This window comes from Puma concolor, chromosome D4 (assembly GCF_028749965.1).
Source record: "Puma concolor isolate L17-30 chromosome D4, mPumCon1.1.hap2, whole genome shotgun sequence".
NCBI classification, from domain to species: domain Eukaryota; kingdom Metazoa; phylum Chordata; class Mammalia; order Carnivora; family Felidae; genus Puma; species Puma concolor.
Genome location: NC_141679.1, coordinates 38991249 through 39010248, shown reverse-complemented (window position 1 = coordinate 39010248; position 19000 = coordinate 38991249). Strand labels below are relative to the sequence as shown.

At 40.2% G+C, this 19000-nt stretch overlaps 1 protein-coding gene across 13 annotated transcripts in view; it reads left to right on the top strand.

The window, feature by feature from the left end:
* Positions 1–16651, top strand: part of MPDZ (multiple PDZ domain crumbs cell polarity complex component) — a 163601-nt gene extending 146950 nt beyond the window's left edge. For all 13 annotated transcript variants that reach the window (XM_086685295.1, XM_086685305.1, XM_086685302.1 and 10 more), the window contains 12 exons: positions 2078–2223; positions 3160–3243; positions 3416–3609; positions 5887–6034; positions 6892–6978; positions 7817–7907; positions 8806–8849; positions 9933–10055; positions 11303–11407; positions 11976–12088; positions 13336–13459; positions 15248–16651. In XM_086685295.1, coding sequence (XP_086541421.1) covers positions 2078–2223; positions 3160–3243; positions 3416–3609; positions 5887–6034; positions 6892–6978; positions 7817–7907; positions 8806–8849; positions 9933–10055; positions 11303–11407; positions 11976–12088; positions 13336–13459; positions 15248–15394 — 1406 coding nt within the window. In that variant the 3' untranslated portion in view covers positions 15395–16651. The remainder of the gene's footprint in view (positions 1–2077; positions 2224–3159; positions 3244–3415; positions 3610–5886; positions 6035–6891; positions 6979–7816; positions 7908–8805; positions 8850–9932; positions 10056–11302; positions 11408–11975; positions 12089–13335; positions 13460–15247) is intronic.
* The last annotated feature ends 2349 nt before the right edge of the window (positions 16652–19000 follow it).

Genomic DNA, 19000 nt, shown 5'->3' with positions numbered 1-19000 from the left:
TTTTTATATTGAGCAAATAATTTAACTTCTCTAAAGCCTCAGTGATCTAATCTGTAAAATGAATACAGTGGTATCTCTTTACCTGTGGAATGAACAATGCCTGGCATTACCAGAAACTCTTAAAAGTGCTAGTTATTGCTATGGTAAGCATAATTGATTTGAGTTCTGTCATTTGGGTGTAATTGATTCTGTCAAAATAAATGAAGTGGTTGTATGTGGACTGTGGAATGAGACTGGTGTGTGCCATTAAAATACCAATGTGGCATATTGAGGCAAATCCTTCCTTTAAGTTGCTTTTTGACAACAGTTCACTAACTTTTAAGTAAGACCGTAAATTTCAAGCTTTGCAGCATTGAAAAAAGTACTTAAAAACATAGGCGTTTTCTTTTTTTTTTTTAATTTATTTTTTAATTTGTTTTTGAGAGAGAGAGAGAGCATGCAAGGGGGCATGGGGCAGAGAGGGAGACACAGAATCCAAAGCAGGCTCCAGGCTCTGAGCTGTCAGCACAGAGCCCGATGCGGGGCTCGAACCCATAAACTGCGAGATCATGACCTGAGCCAAAGTCGGACGCTTAACTGACTGAGCCACCCAGGCACCCCCACGTAGGCATTTTCTGTGATGGGAGAAAAAATCTTTTGGCCTCCAGTCTGAAACATTAACTTCTTTTGACAGGTAATTAGGGAAACAGCAATTTTTAAAACATATGTAATATAGTTAGATAAAAAAAAAAAAAAAAGTAATACATATGGGATGAAGGTAATCCTTTATTTAGAAAGACTGGGTAATTCACTGAAATGTTAAAAGGTTTTACAAAAATTTTCTCATTTTTCAATTTTATGTCAATCTGTAAGTAGCACTGTCTATAAAAATATGAAATGCTAAATGAAAATGTAACATAAAAGAAAACATCTTACACCTACTCTTACCATTTCAGGAGCAAGAATTAGTGTGTTTTCGATTTCTAAAAAGAGCCTCTTGTCTTAAACTACTCATTGAGTATCTTAACTTTTTCATTTTTTAAATTTTATTTAAAAAAATTTTTTAACATTTATTTATTTTTTGAGGTACAGAGACAGAGCAAGAGTGGGGGAGAGGCAGAGAGAGGGAGTCACAGATTCCAAAGCAGGCTCCAGGCTCTGAGTTGTCACCACAGAGCCTGACGTGGGGCTCGAACTCATGAACCATGAGATTGTGACCTGAGCCAAAGTCAGATGCTTAACTGACTGAGCCACCCAGGCACCCCTCTTAACTTCTTCAAAACATCACATTTGCTGTATGCTCTTTGGGATATCATAAAACATGATAAGAAGACTATCATAAAACAAGGTGTGAAATTATATTCTCCTTGTTTTCTCCTGATCTGTTCTTATGTCTTCAGTCCTGAGCATATATACACTAGGATTTAATATCTGAGTTTGTAAAACATCACGCGAGACACACAAAGAACGAAACTGCTTGTGGGGGTGGGGGTCCCCTGACGTTTTATAAACTCAGATAGTAAATCCTGGGGCATGTAGACACAGATCTGATTACGTAAGAAGAGATGCTCTAGGAGACGAAGAAAAGGAAAACCAAAACAAAAGCATAAAAAGCCCTGAAATGCGGGCACCATGATTAGAATTATTGATGTGCTTTTTGTGTTTTCTGGTCTTCTCAGAATGTGTTTTTAGTTTACTGCCACATATCACAGTTCTGAGTTTTACAAATCATAATTTCATGAGAAGGTTTTTTGGCTCTAGTGAAATGTCGACTATCAACATGACACTAGAGGTTCAGTTCAACTTTCTCTCCTTGGACTTTTATACATATTATCTCGGGCGATTTAGAAAATACACAATAGTGCAGAAAGTAACTTGGCACTCATCACCCTAATTAATGATGATGTAATCATTTTGTTCGATTTTTTTTTTTTTTTAATATAACTGAAAGATTAAGATAAATTTGACGTTTTGCTGTCCCAAATCTTGGGCCCTTTTTCTTTTCCATCCCCCAAAGGCAACCAGTGTGGTGACTTTGCTGTTTATACCACCTAATCAATTTGTATCCTATTTCATTTCATGTTTAATTTATTTTTAGGTACAAGCAGATCATCAACACCAGCGATCTTTGCTTCTGATCCTGCAACCTGCCCCATTATCCCAGGCTGTGAAACAACAATTGAGATTTCCAAAGGGCGAACAGGGCTGGGCCTGAGCATTGTTGGAGGGTCCGACACTCTGCTGGTGAGGACACTCAGATACACAGAGATTCTTCGGTTACTCAGGCAACCTCAGTGCACCTGAGAGATCACTGTCCGGGAGGTTTTTATCAGTTCTATTAAATGAAATATAAAGGCTTAGAAAAATGCATCATTCACTGTTGTTTTCATTTGTAGAGCAAATACCAGAAATTTAGTACTGGGATTTGTATTTGAGGAAGTGAATACCGACTCACTAAGATAGTTACACTTGCGATCGTGACTTTTAGGTCAAAATAGGTCCATCAGTTTTCCAGTCTTTGCCATATTTTAATTTCCTTTATTACTAATGGGATATGGTTGGGTCAGTCCCATACTGAGGAGTTTGAAAAGTCATGAACAACATTTTCTAAAGGTCAAAAATCTTCTAAAATCTAGTAATTGCATTTGTGGATAGGAAAGATGATGTATATCTATCATTTTCATTTGCAGATAGGAAAGGTGATGTCTATGTATTATATATACATATGTATGATTTATATGTTTCATCATTTTTTTTTAATGTTTATTTACTTTTGAGAGACAGAGTAAGAGCGGGGGAGGGGCAGGGAGAGAGGGAGACACAGAATTTGAAGCAGGCTCCAGGCTCTGGTCTGTCAGCCCAGAGCCTGACATGGGGCTCAAACCCACGAACTATGAGATCATGACCTGAGCCGAAGTTGGACACTTAACCAGCTGAGTCACCCAGGCGCCCCCATAATTTTTTTTCTTTAAACCTCCCTATCATTGGAAAAAATATATAAATATAAACTTCTTTGAAAATCGCATTACACGTTTCTTTGAAATTTGATATGACTCACTCTGGATCCAGTGAGTATAGAACCCTTAGCATTATTTTTGAAAGTACAGTGTGTTTTCCTTTTATTTTTGCTCATCAGTCCTAGGGAGGATGCGATAAAGCATATTTTGTTTGGGCCCTTAGGGTGCCATTATTATCCATGAAGTTTATGAAGAAGGAGCAGCATGTAAAGACGGGAGACTCTGGGCTGGAGATCAGATTTTAGAGGTACAGAATACCTTTATAATTAACAAAGAAAGAGCTATTCTGGGGAGGGTGGTCTCTGTTTCTTTCACTTCCTCTTTCCTCCTCCTCTCGTCTCCCCCTCATCAGCCCCCCCATTCTTGCTTTTTCTTTATTTGACTCACCCGGGTCCTCACAGTGTCCTGTGTCTGTCCAGGTGAATGGAATTGACTTGAGAAAGGCCACACATGATGAAGCAATAAATGTCCTGAGACAGACGCCACACAGAGTACGCCTGACGCTGTATAGAGATGAGGCCCCCTACAAGGAGGAGCATGTGTGTGATACCCTCACTATTGAGCTACACAAGAAGCCGGGGAAAGGCCTGGGATTAAGTATTGTTGGGAAAAGGTATGACCGACAAGGGCAAACCCAGTGACCTTTTGGAAATGATTGAATGTCACTTCTTTTAAAGAATATTAACAGTAGTAGACTTCTCCCAGGCGCTGGTGTTCTGTAGGCAGCTGCTATCAGCCCATTCAGTAACGGAGCACCAAACAACCTCACTTTTGAACTTTTTAAGTTAGTACTTTGGGGGATTTTGAAGGTACTAGACAAAAAGATGTTTGGTATTTCTTGAGTACCTGCTGTGTGCCAGGGAAGACATTAGGTTCTGGGGAACAAAGTTAAATAAGATATGGTTCCTGGTCTCAAAAAACTCACAGTTTGGTAAATGAGAATTAAATATGTTCCTGCAAAGAAGGATTCCATTGATGAGTGACCAAACCATATGGTGGGGGAGCTGTGGCAGCATAAAGGGACAAATGACTCTATTTGAGGAAGCAGATTAGAGAAACTGCTCAGAAAAGAGGTGCCGGAGCTGAGGCTGAAAGTGATAAGTGATAGTCTGTGCGCAGGGAGTGGAGGATATTCTAGGGAGGACTGGCTTGAGCAGAAGCTTGCCATCAGAAGGGAACAGAAAGTAAGAGGCCAGGTGGTAAATTGGTGAATTCAGTACCTAATTTATTTAAATATTTATAGATAAGTATCAACCAATTCATAATCCAGTAAATTCCAACACCTTTATGCTAAAGATAGCAAAGCCAGAGGATCAGATGGGGAAATGGTGCATTTGAGGTTCTGACCTTGACAAGAAGTTATGTGACTGCACTTTCACTGCAGTTACGGTTATGTTTTATGTCAGCAAGAAAATGCTGATAGTTTTGTAGTTTTATGAATGGAAGGAAGGTTGGAATAAGATTAGTATTAGTTCATTTTGCATAAATCCATCTTGCACGAAAGTTAGATTGTAAGAATAATCCATTTAAAATAAAAGACATCACAGGAATGATACTTAAACAAATGGTTTCAGTTTAAGGTACACATTCACTATTTATTTTCTTTTTTTATGTTTCTATTTTATTTTTGAGAGAGAGACAGGGTACGAGTAGGGGAGGGGCAGAGAGAGAGGGAGACACAGACTCGGAAGCAGGCTCCAGGCTCTGAGCTGTCAGCACAGAGCCTGACGTGGGGGTCGAACTCACGAACTATGAAATCGTGACCTCATAAGCAGATCTTAAGCAGTGGAAGTCGGCTGCTTAAACGACTGAGCCGCCAGGTGCCCCAGAAGTCAGTTATTTTATAGAACACATCCGCTGTTTGGATCTGCCGGTTTGCCTGCGGTTGCTCATGTGAGGGTAGGTCAGTCATCCTTGGCAGGAATATCACAGACACGGAGCGTTGCCCCTTTCACGCATCCCACCAGGGGGCACATGGTGTCTTTCTGCACTGGGGATGTTGATTTTGATCTCTTGGCTAAGGTGCTATGTTCCAGGCCTCTCCACTAGTAAGTTCTCCTTTCCCTTTATCATCAGTAAATATTCTTTGTGGAGCTGTTTTGAGACTTTAGGATTATCCAGTTTTTCATCCTGCTTTTGCCCATGAGTTTCATTGTCCATGAATGTTTTCTTGCCTGAATTAATTATTCCTATGATGTTTGCCAAAAGGTGATTCTTTTTTAATTTTTTTTTTTTAATCTTTATGTATTTTTGAGAGAGACAGCACGTGAGCAGAGGAGGGGCAGAGAGAGAGGGAGACACAATCCGAAGTAGGCTCCAGGCTCTGAGCTGTCAGCAGAGAGCCCAATGCTGGGCTTGAACTCACAGACTGTGAGATCATGACCTGAGCCGAAGTCGGCCGCTTAACCGACTGAGCCATCCAGGTGCCCCGCTATTTATTTTCAATAATGTTAATGATGTTGATGATAATACCAACATATTTATGCTGCCACAGCTCAATATTCATTCAGGGCTTCATTATGGTGTAGAAAGAGCAATAGACTTAGCACCCAAGAACTAACTCTAAAGTCCCATTCTTGCTATTTAGTAACTGTGACCCATAAAATGAGAAAATAATAGTAGCCACTTCACCTCACACTATATAATTGTTGAAGAATAAATATGCTTATGAAACATACGTTTAATCCATGAAATACTATAAGACATAAGCTATTATTATCATAGAAAATAATTCTAATAATGTTGCCCCTGTGTTGCTGAAAACAAACTTTTAAAGTCATCAAACTAAAAGTCAAGTTTTTAGTTAAAAAATGTTCTCTTTTCAAAAAGTAAGCAGTACATTCCAGTGGCGGAAAAACAGTCATGTTCAAATTCAAAATTATGTTTGCAGAAGTGATAGTGGAGTATTTGTATCCGACATTGTCAAAGGAGGGATTGCAGACGCTGACGGGAGACTGGTGCAGGGGGACCAGATTTTAACGGTGAATGGAGAAGATGTCCGTGATGCCACCCAGGAAGCTGTGGCTGCTTTGCTGAAGGTAAACCTCAGAGGCCAACAGTGAGTATGCGGGGCATGGGGGAAGGAGGGCGAACTAATTGGGCTACCACGGTCAAATAAGCACTGAATTCTCTTTATTTAAAATGTCTCAAATGAGATACATTCTTAGTGGCAATTTCTGAACAATCTGGAATAGTGCTTTATTATATAATATCTTTTCTGTTATTAAATGTCACAGAAAAGCCTTGTCAAGGTTGACATCCATTAAGGTCACATAGCTAGTGAATCACAGTAGGATTTAAACCAGTGCGTCTACCTCCAGAAGCCCAGGATCTCAGACACCTCATTGTGCTTTCACATTAGACTACCTGGTGTCTTTTGCACGCCTATGATGTATTTCGCAAAGGTCGCAGGGAAGTTGTCTTCATTCTTATTTTGTGTTTATAGCAGTGTGGCTTATTTCAGTGTTGTGTCACAGGTCTGTTCAGGTCCAGTGTGGCAGTAAAGAGTTTGCCCAGTTATCAGTTAAGGACACGGTTGTTCTGTTGTTTCTGTTTTGTTTGTTAAGCCCTGGTTAGTTAGTACACTTGGCCTATCTGAACCAGTAGGTTTCCTGCGTTGATGGCTTGATTCTCCGTTTCTCTCTTCCTCAGCAGAAACAGTCTCCATGTAAATCATGAGGTCGTGAGGCAGACACTGGGTGTTGCTGCTGCTTGCTGTTACTAGTTTTGTGTTTTAGGAAAGTCTCTTTCCACAAAGCATTGGAGGCATCCTTGACTGTGGAAACCCCACAACGAGGGTGCCTTTCAAAAACCTAGTCTTAAAGAATATTATGTACTGCTGACGATAAATGGAGCGTTTTAATTGAACTTTTTCATAAAACAACCACTCCCCTAGTGTTCCCTGGGCACGGTAACCTTGGAAGTCGGAAGAATCAAAGCAGGTCCATTCCATTCGGAGAGGAGGCCTTCTCAAAGCAGCCAGGTGGGTAGCTGTGGGATTCATCAGGGTGATGTGGTCTGCATGCCAAAAGGGACTTGGCGATGGCCCCGAAGGTGGGGCTGCCTAGTGGGGGCATACCCAAGCCTGGCCCTCTGGCCCCAGGAATGAGGTGGGGAGTCTGAGGGAGGGGCACCTGCTGAGAGGGACAGGTAAACAAGGTGTGGCTCTTGAGTAGTTTGTAAGTCATTCTAAGGAACTTGAAGTCAACAATTCTGCTTTTCTGTTCCCATAATTACATACGTTAACCAATTAGTGGATGTAAAGCCTACCAAGATGACACATTTTTAAAGTATATAACAAACATTTATCAATATTCAGCGGAAAAACTCCCATTTAAGTTGAACAAACCACATTTGTTCATGACTCTCCTCTGTTGTCTTCTGATGACAGAAGCCCACTTCCATCACTGGTCCAGAAAGGCCCCTTCTTCACCTCCTCAGGACTACCATTCATCTCCAATTGACTGGCCCTGATTTTACAGTTTGCATAAGCCCCAGTCTATGTACAACATCCGTTTCCACCTAGAGAGGGTTCGCTTGAATGAGATTATGAAAATCCACTAAAATTTTAGTTGGGTTGGAATCTGCCTCATCTATTCTTTTAGCTTTCGTTTTTTATGCCACTAGGAAAATTCTTCTGTAATATGGAAAAAAATTAATAGGAACTATTTAAAGTGCCCTTCTAATTATCAAATGCCACTGTTGTTTAAGAGGTATTTCTCTCTAGATGCATTGAAAAAGAATTGAATTCCGAAATAAGTGGTATTTATGCAGTATAATTACCTCCAAAACTTTCTAGAATAATTATTGTGTATTTGTAGATGAGTGAAGGCAGCCTGTCATCATTCACTTTTCCACTTTCTGGATCCAGTACATCGGAGTCACTGGAAAGTAGTTTGAAGAAGAATGCATGTAAGATCGGTTTGATACTTTAAACATGATTTACTGGTTTGAATTTTGGTAACCAACACTGTTGTTTTTTTCCCCTGTCTCAATTTACCTTTGAGCTCTCTTTCCCTAAATCATTCTGTACATTAATACAGGTGCCAAGGTGTGCATCGACAAAAAATCTGAACGTGAAGCTGTGCCTTTGTTCTTTGGCAGTTTTTCCATTTGTTGTTTTTTCTATGAGCTATGCTAAACATTAAAATCAGGATTCTGTAATTTTTTTCTTACTAAGAAGACTGGTGCACTTGATTTTCATTTCCTTTTTCTGTTTAACACCAATAATTCAGAAGATACCATTAAGTGAAGCCTTCTTTTCCATGAAGACTGCAAAATTTTGATTGAGAAAATTAGTATGATCCTCCTGTGTTTTAATTACATGAAACCATGATGCAGAGTGTTTTTTGGCTTGGAGCATTGGTTGAAAGTTGTTCAAATTGAAGAACTAACCATATGGCAGTCTCTGTTTGCAATGTGACTAATATTCTAGAAATTTAGCCACTTAGGTCCATGAATTCCTTTTAATGTATCCATGACTTTATTTTTCTCAGCTGTGCACATGTGTCTTTCTGTCCAAAGCTTATTCTATCCTTGACTCTTTCAAGGTGGATTATGCAGTTATATAATCAATGAATAAAATAAGAAGGAAGAAATGGGATGGTGTGCATATTTTTCCAACTGGAAAAATAAAGAGTCCCTATGTGAGATGGATTAAGTCATGTGTACTGGCAACTTTGAATACCCCCCCTTTCAAAAAAAAAAAAAATAGTGTGTCTCATTTAGTTGCATCCAGTTTCAGGCATTGACTAAAATTTAGTTGAACATAAAATAATTTAATAACCCTATTCTTTTTTCACCTTTACAGTGGCATCTGAAATACAGGGATTAAGGACAGTTGAAATAAAAAAGGTAATGGGGTGCCTGGGTGACTCAGTCTGTTAAGTGTCTGAATTCTGCTCAGGTCATGATCTTGCAGTTCATGGGTTCAAGTCCTGCATCGGGCTCTGTGCCAACAGCTTGGAGCCTGGAGCCTGCTTTGGATTCTGTGTCTCCCTCTCTCTCTGCCCCTCCCCCACTCACGCTCTCTTTGTCTCTCAAAAAAATACATAAACATTAAAAAAAATTTTTTTAAAAAGAAATGAAAAGGGTAACTTCGGGAAGAGAAAACAATATAAATTCTGTTGAAACTTCAGAGGCATCTGCATATATATTTTCCTATTAGCAGTCTTACTATTTTACCATGCCATCTGAAAAATTATGTCTGAAATACAGTGGAAAGTAGCACAATTCAGTCTTCACTGGACCTTGTTTGAAAATCTTTGTTGGCATATCCTGTATTACCCAAACTGGCATCCACTGAGTCCCACACAAATGATCACTCCACCTCTCGCTTCTCATAAGTGAGCCTTGGCTTTCAACAGCTATTTCTTATTCTCATGAAACAGATTTCCCTGACCGCCATCCACAGAGAGAACATAAAAGCAGCTACAATTTATTGAGCCTTTTCTATATGCTGAAAATTCTCATAGACACATCAGGCTGTCACCATCTCATTTAATATTCTCTGCAGCCCTTTCTGAGGGGTGCTCTAATCTCCATTTCATCGGTGATGGCCTAGTTACTCATTAAGAGGGCTGAACTTCATCGGGCCCAATATTTGTAAGTGTGGGTTCCTGGCTTTGAATGCAGACCTTTCTGATTCCAAAACTGGGGTCCTTCAGTTCACCAGTTTACCTGCTTTCTTTCCGTCACCCCATAATGATATGATTTTCATTTAATGTGTTTTAATTTCTTTCATTTCCTGGAAGGATGCTCATTTTCCTAAGTCCTGCTAAGGACCCGTGTCACATGAAATAATGCAGCTTTCTTGAGCTTCATTTTCCTCACGCCTCAAAGACCTAAGTGAACTGGATGATATTGTGCCAAAGAAACCAAACATCAATTTAAAATACCACATTGACCAAAAAAATATTTTAATCTCTTCCATGGCAGGGGCCTGCTGACTCCCTGGGAATCAGCATTGCTGGAGGAGTGGGCAGCCCTCTTGGTGATGTTCCTATATTTATTGCAATGATGCACCCAAATGGAGTTGCAGCTCAGACCCAAAAACTCAGAGTAAGTTCTACTAATAACCCTGGCGGCCCTCACAAAGCTGGCAGAAGTTTTTATAAACCCTTTGAATCCTCCCAGCTGTGGCAGGCAGTTTTAAATGTCTGATTCTGCTTTTAAATCCGCTCGTCCAGCCACAGGAGGGCTTGCTTGGAGTAAAAGGTGAAGAGAAGTAAGAGAGGAGAATTTCCTGCTGTATGCAAATTGACAAGTAAATGAGCTGGGAAGATTTACCATCATTTCTTTATATATATATATTTTTTTTTTTTTACTTGTTTGAAGGTCTGTGAAAGAAGTTAAAAGAAAACAAAGTGTTTTCAGAATACCAGTATGAAGTGAAGTTTTTCCTTACACGTGTCACTGGCTCAAATGCCAATTTAACTTTATTAAATTGAAAACTATCACGTAGGTTGTGGTTGATCTTCAGTTTTGCAGAAGTTTACTATAAATGTGACCTATGTTGTAAAACCGTACAAAACTTGCTTCAAAGTTGAGGGATTATGCTAGCATAGAACACTGTGATGAAATTTACACTAAATGTCCAGCCCGAAAATTACGTGGATATTCCAGTAAAATCTGTGTGGCCTCGTGTCAAAAAGGGTCTCAAGACATAGCCACGTCTTAGTTTAAATAGTCTCTAAACTAGAAATGATGGAGTCTGTTTTGATAACTACATTTGTGACTGACACTTTAAAATTGATGGTTGCACCCAGTGGAAAACTTTGCTGTGCAGGGCCGGAAGTGAATACTTTTGTCTTTGTGGGACAGATGGTCTCTGTTGCAGCCACTCTTCTCTGCCCTGTGCAGACAACTGAGTAAGCATGGCTGTCTTCCACCCAGACTTTGTCCACCACAACGAGCAGTGGGCCACACTTGGCCCACGGGCCATTGTTTGCCAACTCCCAACTTAGAGACACAGCTAATGTTTAAATAATAATGTCCAAAGAAATTTTTTTAATTGATAGCAGGTATTTTATTCTATAATAGGAAGCAGTGCCTCCTGAGGAGAAATGAACAAGGGATGAGTGATTTTCCCCCTTCCCCCAGAGACTTCTAGAACTCAGTCATTATGTACAGCTTCTTTTTATCATCACTCCTTCTTGAAATGATTGGGTTTCCTTGATTGTGTTTCAGTTGCTGGGAGCACTGTGTGTGTGATGTTCAAGGCAGAGAAGGAAATGACTGTTTAGGTCTCAGGGTCCCACTCTCCATGGCTGCCTTCGCAGATGTCTATTTTCTTTTCTCCCTTGCAGGTTGGGGACAGGATCGTCACTATCTGTGGCACATCCACTGAGGGGATGACTCATACCCAAGCAGTTAACTTACTGAAAAATGCCTCTGGCTCCATCGAAATGCAGGTAAGAGTTGGCATCCCGACCACTCTTCGCAGTGTGGTTAGCTTGACACATGAGCTTTCACAGTAAGGCAGTAAAACTGCCTAAATCTCCTGACGCTATTGTATTTAATATTTCCCTTGAACACAGATGATTACATCGAGCGTTCCAAGAAAGCATGTAAGAAACATTTTATCCTGATGCGTTTATTGCTTCATATTTTATATCTAAAGGGATATATGCAAGGCCTTAGTGGTAAACAGTTAATTGCTAGAATTTTAAGTGGTGTGAGTGGCTTTGTAGTCTGAAGATCTTTAAAAAATAACTGCATATGAGACCACCTTTGAAAAACATCAAAAAAAAAAAAACTTTGTAGAATTGAATTACTAAAAGTATTTTTACTGTCAGCTGAAGAGGCCTCTGGACCTTGTGGAATTTCTTTCTTTTCGGTTGAATATGAAGTTAACAGAAATGATTAAGTGGACATTAAAGTACATGTTTTAATCCAAAAGTTATTTTTGAAGAAAAATCACTGATGTGGCCCTGGCCACCTGAACGTGTGTTTCTGTCTCTCTCTTTCTCCCGTGTACAGGTAGTTGCTGGAGGAGACGTGAGTGTGGTCACGAGTCACCAGCAGGAGCCTGCTGGTTCTAGTATCCCTTTCACGGGGCTCACGTCAAGCGGTATATTTCAGGATGATTTAGGGTGAGCTCATGTTATGGTTTCTATGTCCCTACCACTCACCTCAAGGTGAAAAAATAGGAGATGAGTTTTTTAAACTGTCAGGTAATTATGGCATGGATTCAGTTTATCAGGCATAGGTACATAGCATGCCACTGCCCTGAGTTTTCTTTTGGGGGCGGGGGGGTGCATTTTATTCTTGATGTCACTACCCTGTGTGATATGGAACCGATCAAAGCTATCCCTTTTAAATTCCAGTATTGCCAACTCATTTAATAAATGATAATTTTGATTAAAAAATTCACAGTTCCGGGGCTCCAGAACTGGGTGGCTCAGTCAGTTGAGCGTCCGACTTCAGCTCGATTCATGATCTCATGGTTCATGGGTTTGAACCCTACGTAGGGCTCTGTGCTGACAGCTCAGAGCCTGGAGCCTGCTTCAGATTCTATGTCTCCCTCTCTCTCTGCCCCTTGCCTGCTCATGCTCTATCTCTGTCTCTCAAAAATAAATAAACTTAAAAAAATTCACACTTCCCCCAACATGTAGTACAAAAGAATTAGAACATAAAGAGAGGGGAAGAGGGGTACCTGGGTGGCTCAGTCAGCTGAGTGTCTGACCTCAGCTCAGTTCATGATCTCACAGTTCGTGAGTTTGAGCCCCGCATTGGGCTCTGTGCAGACAGCTCAGAGCCTGGAGCCTGCTTCGGATTCTGTGCCTTTCTCTCCTTCTGTCCCTCCCCTGCTTGCGCTCTGTCTCTGTCTCATAAACATCAAAGACAAAAATTAAAAAAAAAAAAAAAAAAAAAAAAAAAAACGAGATGGGGAGAGAGGAACATCTTAAAGTCTTTTAAATAATTTGATGCAGCCTCTACATTGTTAGAAATCGACTTTTTTCTCTGAGCTTGGGAATACTGATGTTTATGCCTTTTCCACGATAGTCCTCTGTACTTTAAGCCATCTCCCTTTAAATAAATGGGAAAAAGAATGTGCATGCATGCAGGGGGATCATGTCATGAACATGTTAGTGTAAGGGAACTTTAGATGAGTAATAGAATTAGGGTGTGTTAAGTAGGATTTTGGCAGATTATGTAAATTTAAAATACTGAGACCGGCATGCACTGACAGTTTAAGCATCCCCAAAATACCCGCAATATACTCATTGTCAGTAGCACAGAGAATTTTCCTGGTTCTAGGTGGATGTCACATAATCCATAACTTACAGATTTGATTTTGAAAATCAGAAAACCCTTTTTTTCCTTCCATTTGCTGTAGGCCTCCTCAGTGTAAATCTATTACACTAGACCGAGGACCAGATGGCTTAGGCTTCAGTATAGTAGGAGGATATGGCAGCCCTCATGGAGACTTACCCATTTATGTTAAAACAGTGTTTGCGAAGGTAAGCTTGCGAATGTCAACCTCCCCCTTCCCCCCTAAACATTCATTAATAGTGGTCAGCAGCTGGCTTATTAGTTTATGGCCTGAGGTAACGCCAAATGGTTAACAGTTGATCATTTTCTTTTGGAACTCCCTTCAGGAACAGGTCATTAAATATTTTTGTCCAATTTGAGGCTTAGTTATGTTTAAAGGAAAAGAGGCTCAAATTGAAATTCCATGGGAACTCTTGACAACATGCAATAAAAATATTAATGAACTTTAGTTAGACAGTAAGACCTGATTTTTTTGTCCTTTGAAAACAGGTCGCCTATGATTGAATGTCTTTTGAAAATGGGACATTTTAAATATGTATGCTGTAGAGGGCTGGCATTTATTTTTCTTTGCATTTTTTTTTGTTGTGAAATACTAAATAGACACAGGAAAGTACATAAAATAGCTACACAGATTCAATAATATCTAACCTGCTACTGTAGCTACACCTACAGTAAATCAGCTATTTGTAGCCCGGGGATTCGATTTCTTAAAAAAGTGTATATAGTTGTATATACAGTAAGTGTTCTGATTTAAGGATGTTGAGAATAAGTTTATCACAACGTTGGTGCTGTTTAAAATAATCCAAACCCACATAATTATTATTAATTTGATCTTGAGACATTTTCTTCAGGAGCTACAAAATTGGACATAATTTTCTACGGAGAAAATCTGGAATCTCAAGATTTTACAGTGCAAAGGAGCAATCCTTATGGGCAACCTATTGAACAGTTTGATGCTGCTTTAGGTTAGCACTATAGTCCTTTAAAGTGCCTACATGTGGAGGTTTTATTCCATTATTTTGAAAAAGAATTATTATTTTTAACCAATTTAAAGCACTGTATCTACAGCAACCTAGTTATGGGCTTAATTTACGAGATTTTTTTAAAAGCCATTGGTATGTCCAAAAATACAAACAGCATTTGTCAGTGAATAGAAGACTCATGCAGTCCTTTTCCTCAGCCTGGGAACAATTTATTTAAGGCATGCTAGTTAGAACATATTTTAAGAATTTCATCATTATGGATTCCTCATTAACTTTTCCATATTTTTAATCTTATATTTAATTGCATAATTGCCTACTGTAAGCATGCCTTAAGATGGGATTCTTTTTCAAACTGCAGTGTCTGTGTTTCATCTTAATCATTTAAGGCCCATAAGAAATGCGAAGACTGCACATACCCTCAGGAAGTAAAGAACCAGCAGCTTGAGCGGCCTATTCAAAGCCCCAGAAAGAATTACATTTAGAATTAGTAGGACTTGCATCCTGCTTAGTCCTTGTCAACATGCATACGGGCTTTCTGCTCCTGTAGACCTTTGGGCTCCGTGGCCTGATGCCCTTGTCCTGTAAAGCTGCTTTTGTTCGTATCTAATCCTTTGTCGTCTTCTGTAGGCCTTCTTGACAGGATGAAAAATCCTGGATTCTATGAAATCATTGCTGCCAGGCAGATTCCCAAATATTCTTTATTAATTTGATTTCCCACCAACTGCTGTGCTGAACAGCCAAAAACCATCCAACTAATCTGTTGACTGCTAAATTCTCTCTAAAATTGGAATCTCAGTGTTAAAACCATGCAGGAGCAAGACCTCCTTTGTGTATGTTCATCATTGCTTAATGGCTGTGGAGCGCCCATGGAGCTTCGAGAGCAATGTGTGTGTACATGCAGAGCAATTTACATTCTTGTTTAGATCTTTTTCTGTTGTGTAGCTGCGAGGCAGCATTTTTTGAGAAGCAAACAAGTCTGCTTTATAATTGCAGGGAGCAGCGTCGGAAGATGGGCGTCTCAAAAGGGGTGATCAGATCATTGCTGTCAATGGGCAGAGTCTGGAAGGGGTGACCCATGAAGAAGCTGTTGCCATCCTTAAGCGGACAAAAGGAACTGTCACCTTGATGGTTCTCTCCTGACTGTACTGCAGAGTTGAGCCAACTCAACCAACCCCTCGCTCACCTCCCACACCGTGGAGAGAATGGGTCTTGTGGACACCTTTCCCCTTGCGGTCTTCAGCAGGCTTTTCACAACTCTGGGTGGGGGAAGTACCATCTAAATTTGTTTTTCTCGTGTGGAAATGATTCTCTTACCACCTAGTGTCATTTTGCCTTTCTCCTTGGATCTTGTGAACGTACACTTAAAGAGAAGGACTGTGTGCATAGGTAAATCCAGCCTTTCTTTGTAAAGATGTCTGACAACTTGTCATCGCATCTGCAGAAAATGCGATACGCTGAACTGGTTAGTAGAGAAAAAAATAGTCTAAAGCTAACCTAAGAGAAATGGCTTTAATAAATTAGGGTAAGAATGAAAATATAAAATAAAGAAGAAATCTCAAGTGTCATAAAAAATGCCTCATTTTGTCAGTCCAACTCCTCTCCCCATTGCTAAATAAAAAAGGAAATTAAACAGTTTTCCATTGAAAAATCTTTAAAAATACTCTCAGTAGTTACAATATTGAATATTATAGAAAAATTGCATCTCCTCACCTTTAAAATACACATATACATTTTATCCTAAAATGGGTTTCTAAGATTGAGTAAATAGCAGTTAAATGAAGCAGTGTCCCTAAGTTTGTAAAGAAAATGTTTGATGCAAATCTTGATGTTCATTTTTATTTTTGACCTGTGATAAAATATTTTCATGTTTCTGTAAGTACAGTGGTGATGCCACCCGCTATTGACTGTAGTTTCTCTAGAACGCGTCCAAGCTGACCACGGAGGAACATAGACGTCTCTCAGAATCTTTAATGCTGGTTGTAACCGATGCAACACTAAAAATGTGTTAGCGCGCTGTGCAATTGGTTTTCAATTACTATTAATCTTAATGACAGAGAAAAAAGCAATGTGTTAGTAATTATTTTGGTTGTGTGCCATTAGTAAATTGATAGAAAAATTAAGGGGATTAACATAACTTCATTTCATTGCCTTATATTAACATCTTATAATACAATAGTTTAAGACTAAGGGAAACAGATGGAGCTGTTTATTGAGACAACTGGTGAGGAATTATCATGTGTTCATTCCCATTTTAGAGCGTGAAACTCCTACATTAGAATATATGAAGTCACTTTAAATATTATCTATATTTGTAACAGAAGTAGTGTACAGATATTTTATTACAGCACTTTTGTGTAAATGCAGAATTGGAGTGAATAAATAAGAAGTTTCATGGTGCACGAAGAAAGAAACAGGCGTAGTTTTTGTCTGTTCTTTTTACTGGGAAAAAGCTTCATTATATTGTTCAAGATTTACAATTTAAAATGGGTTTTTATCCTGTCTAACTGAACATATGGTGTCCATAGTTACAATCAGAGGAAGTTTGGACAACATCATTATGAAAAGCCCTATGTTTTTTACATCCAGAATTTTTACTAATACTGCAGATCCATAGACTCCTTCCGGAGCGGTGGAAGACAGACAGCATGGTGGAAAGAGACGTGTCCTGCCTCTGTATTTTTTCTGAGGTGCTGTATTAATGTGGTAATACTATAAATTGTTCTTGGGGGTAGTCACGAGCTAAAGTGAGTTCAGATGGAAAAAGTCCTAATGGAAGTTATTTATATTAATAGACATGAAAAGTCTGGTTGAACACTGAGGAAGGAATTGAGGAACGTCTGTTCTGCTAGTTCTGTCCCCAATTAGCTAATGAACGTGTGCATCCTGTCTGACTCACCTTATCTGTAAAATGATGGGTTATCTTATCTCAAAGCATGCATCTAGTGCTAACATGTAAGAATTCCGTGGTTCTTACACAGGATGGACGAAGCCACACACACCACCAGCAATCCAGGAGGTATTCTTCTCCCACACTTCACGCTAGACTCTAGGGGAGCAACTTAACCAACCACATGAACATTTGAGTAAATATGTGGGGCACCCCAAGGAGAACAGTCCCTGGTATGTGTCTGTACTTGCCTGAGTTGTGTCTCCCCACAATTCGTGGCTACAAGGAGCCCCAGAACATGATCTCATTTGGAAATAGGGTCTTTGCAGATACAGCTAGTTGAGACCGTGCTGAATTAACAGCGGGCCCTAAATCCTTACTGCCATAGAGAGACACACAGACATAGGGGAGGAAGGCCATGTAAAGATGGGACAAGAAACAAGCCAGAGACCACCTTGGGGGCTACCAGAAGCTGGAAGAGGCAAGGAAGGATGTATTCCTGAGGTCTTCAGAGGGAAGTGGTGCCCTATTGACACCTTGAATCCAGACTTCTGGCCTCCAGGTCTGTGAAGGAATAAATTTCTGTTGTTCTAACGCATCCAGTTTGTGGTACTTTGCCATGGAGGCCCTCGGGCACTAATAATGAGTGTCTTCGATGTTTTTACATTCATGGCTGCTCTCACTGGACCTGGGAACAGGAGGTGCACTGCACCTGTTGGTTGAGCACACACATGATTAAATCATAGGTCATGACTCATTTCACAGTATTAATATTGTTTTACAGGCTAGATGCAAAAAAAAGAAACAGTGGAGGGAGCCTGGGTGGCTCAGTTGGTTGAGCTTCTTTACTTTGGCTCAGGTCATGATCTCGGGGTTCCGTTCCCGAGTTTGAGCCCCACGTCATATTCACTGTTGTCAGTGTCAGCGCTTGGGATCTTCTGTCCCCCTCTCTCTCTTCCCTCCACCCCACTCACTCTATGTCTCTCTCTCTCTCTCAAAAGCAAAATACTAAAAAAACAAAAAGAAGAAACAGGGGGTATGCCACTATAGGGATATATAAACACTGAGGAAAAACACCCCTCCTGAAACCTACTAATTAACAGAGTCAGCACATGAAAGAGGAGGGAGGGAGGAAGAGGGGAGGAGGAAGAGAAAGACCGAGGGGAATATAGATTCATCAGCACTGGAGAAAAGTGAAAAGGCTTACGCTTCCTCTATTATTATTTTCTGTAGATCTAAGAGCAAGAGTTCTCTGTAGTGACGGAACAAAGTGAACAAAGAGTCTGAGGACTTGAACCTTATAGTGTTGATGTTACCTACACTCAAGATGGCGGATAGCCCATCGTAGGTGCAATATAATCGCTTGCGTGATTAAGTCACACGGGAGAACACCACACATTCCTGGTGTTCTTCGTGACCGCCCCCCAACAGGATGATGATGGCGGCGATAACAATAACTATAACCGTGACAAGAGTAATAACAACGATGCGTTTAATTTCGGCACCAACGGGTATGTAGCTGCGGGAGTAGCAATGTGGTGCGGCACGTCCGTGGGCTCCATACATCAGAACGGTGATCAAGTTGGAAGCATGAAAACCAACCTTACAAGCCACGAAACGTAAGAGGACACGTTCTTGTTGTATTTCTGGGAATCTTGGTAAAGCAGATTTTGATTGGTTTGGCGAGGCAACTGGAGCCCTTCCTTGCTGGAGGTGTACTGTCGAGGTTGTCTTGGATCTGGCCAGGGAGCCTGTCTGAGAATGGCATGGCATGTGTGATTTAGTGCCTTTGTTCTTATCTCAGGCCAGTGAATAGAGGAGTTGAAAGGACGCCTGCAGGGAGACAGGAGTAAATAGCC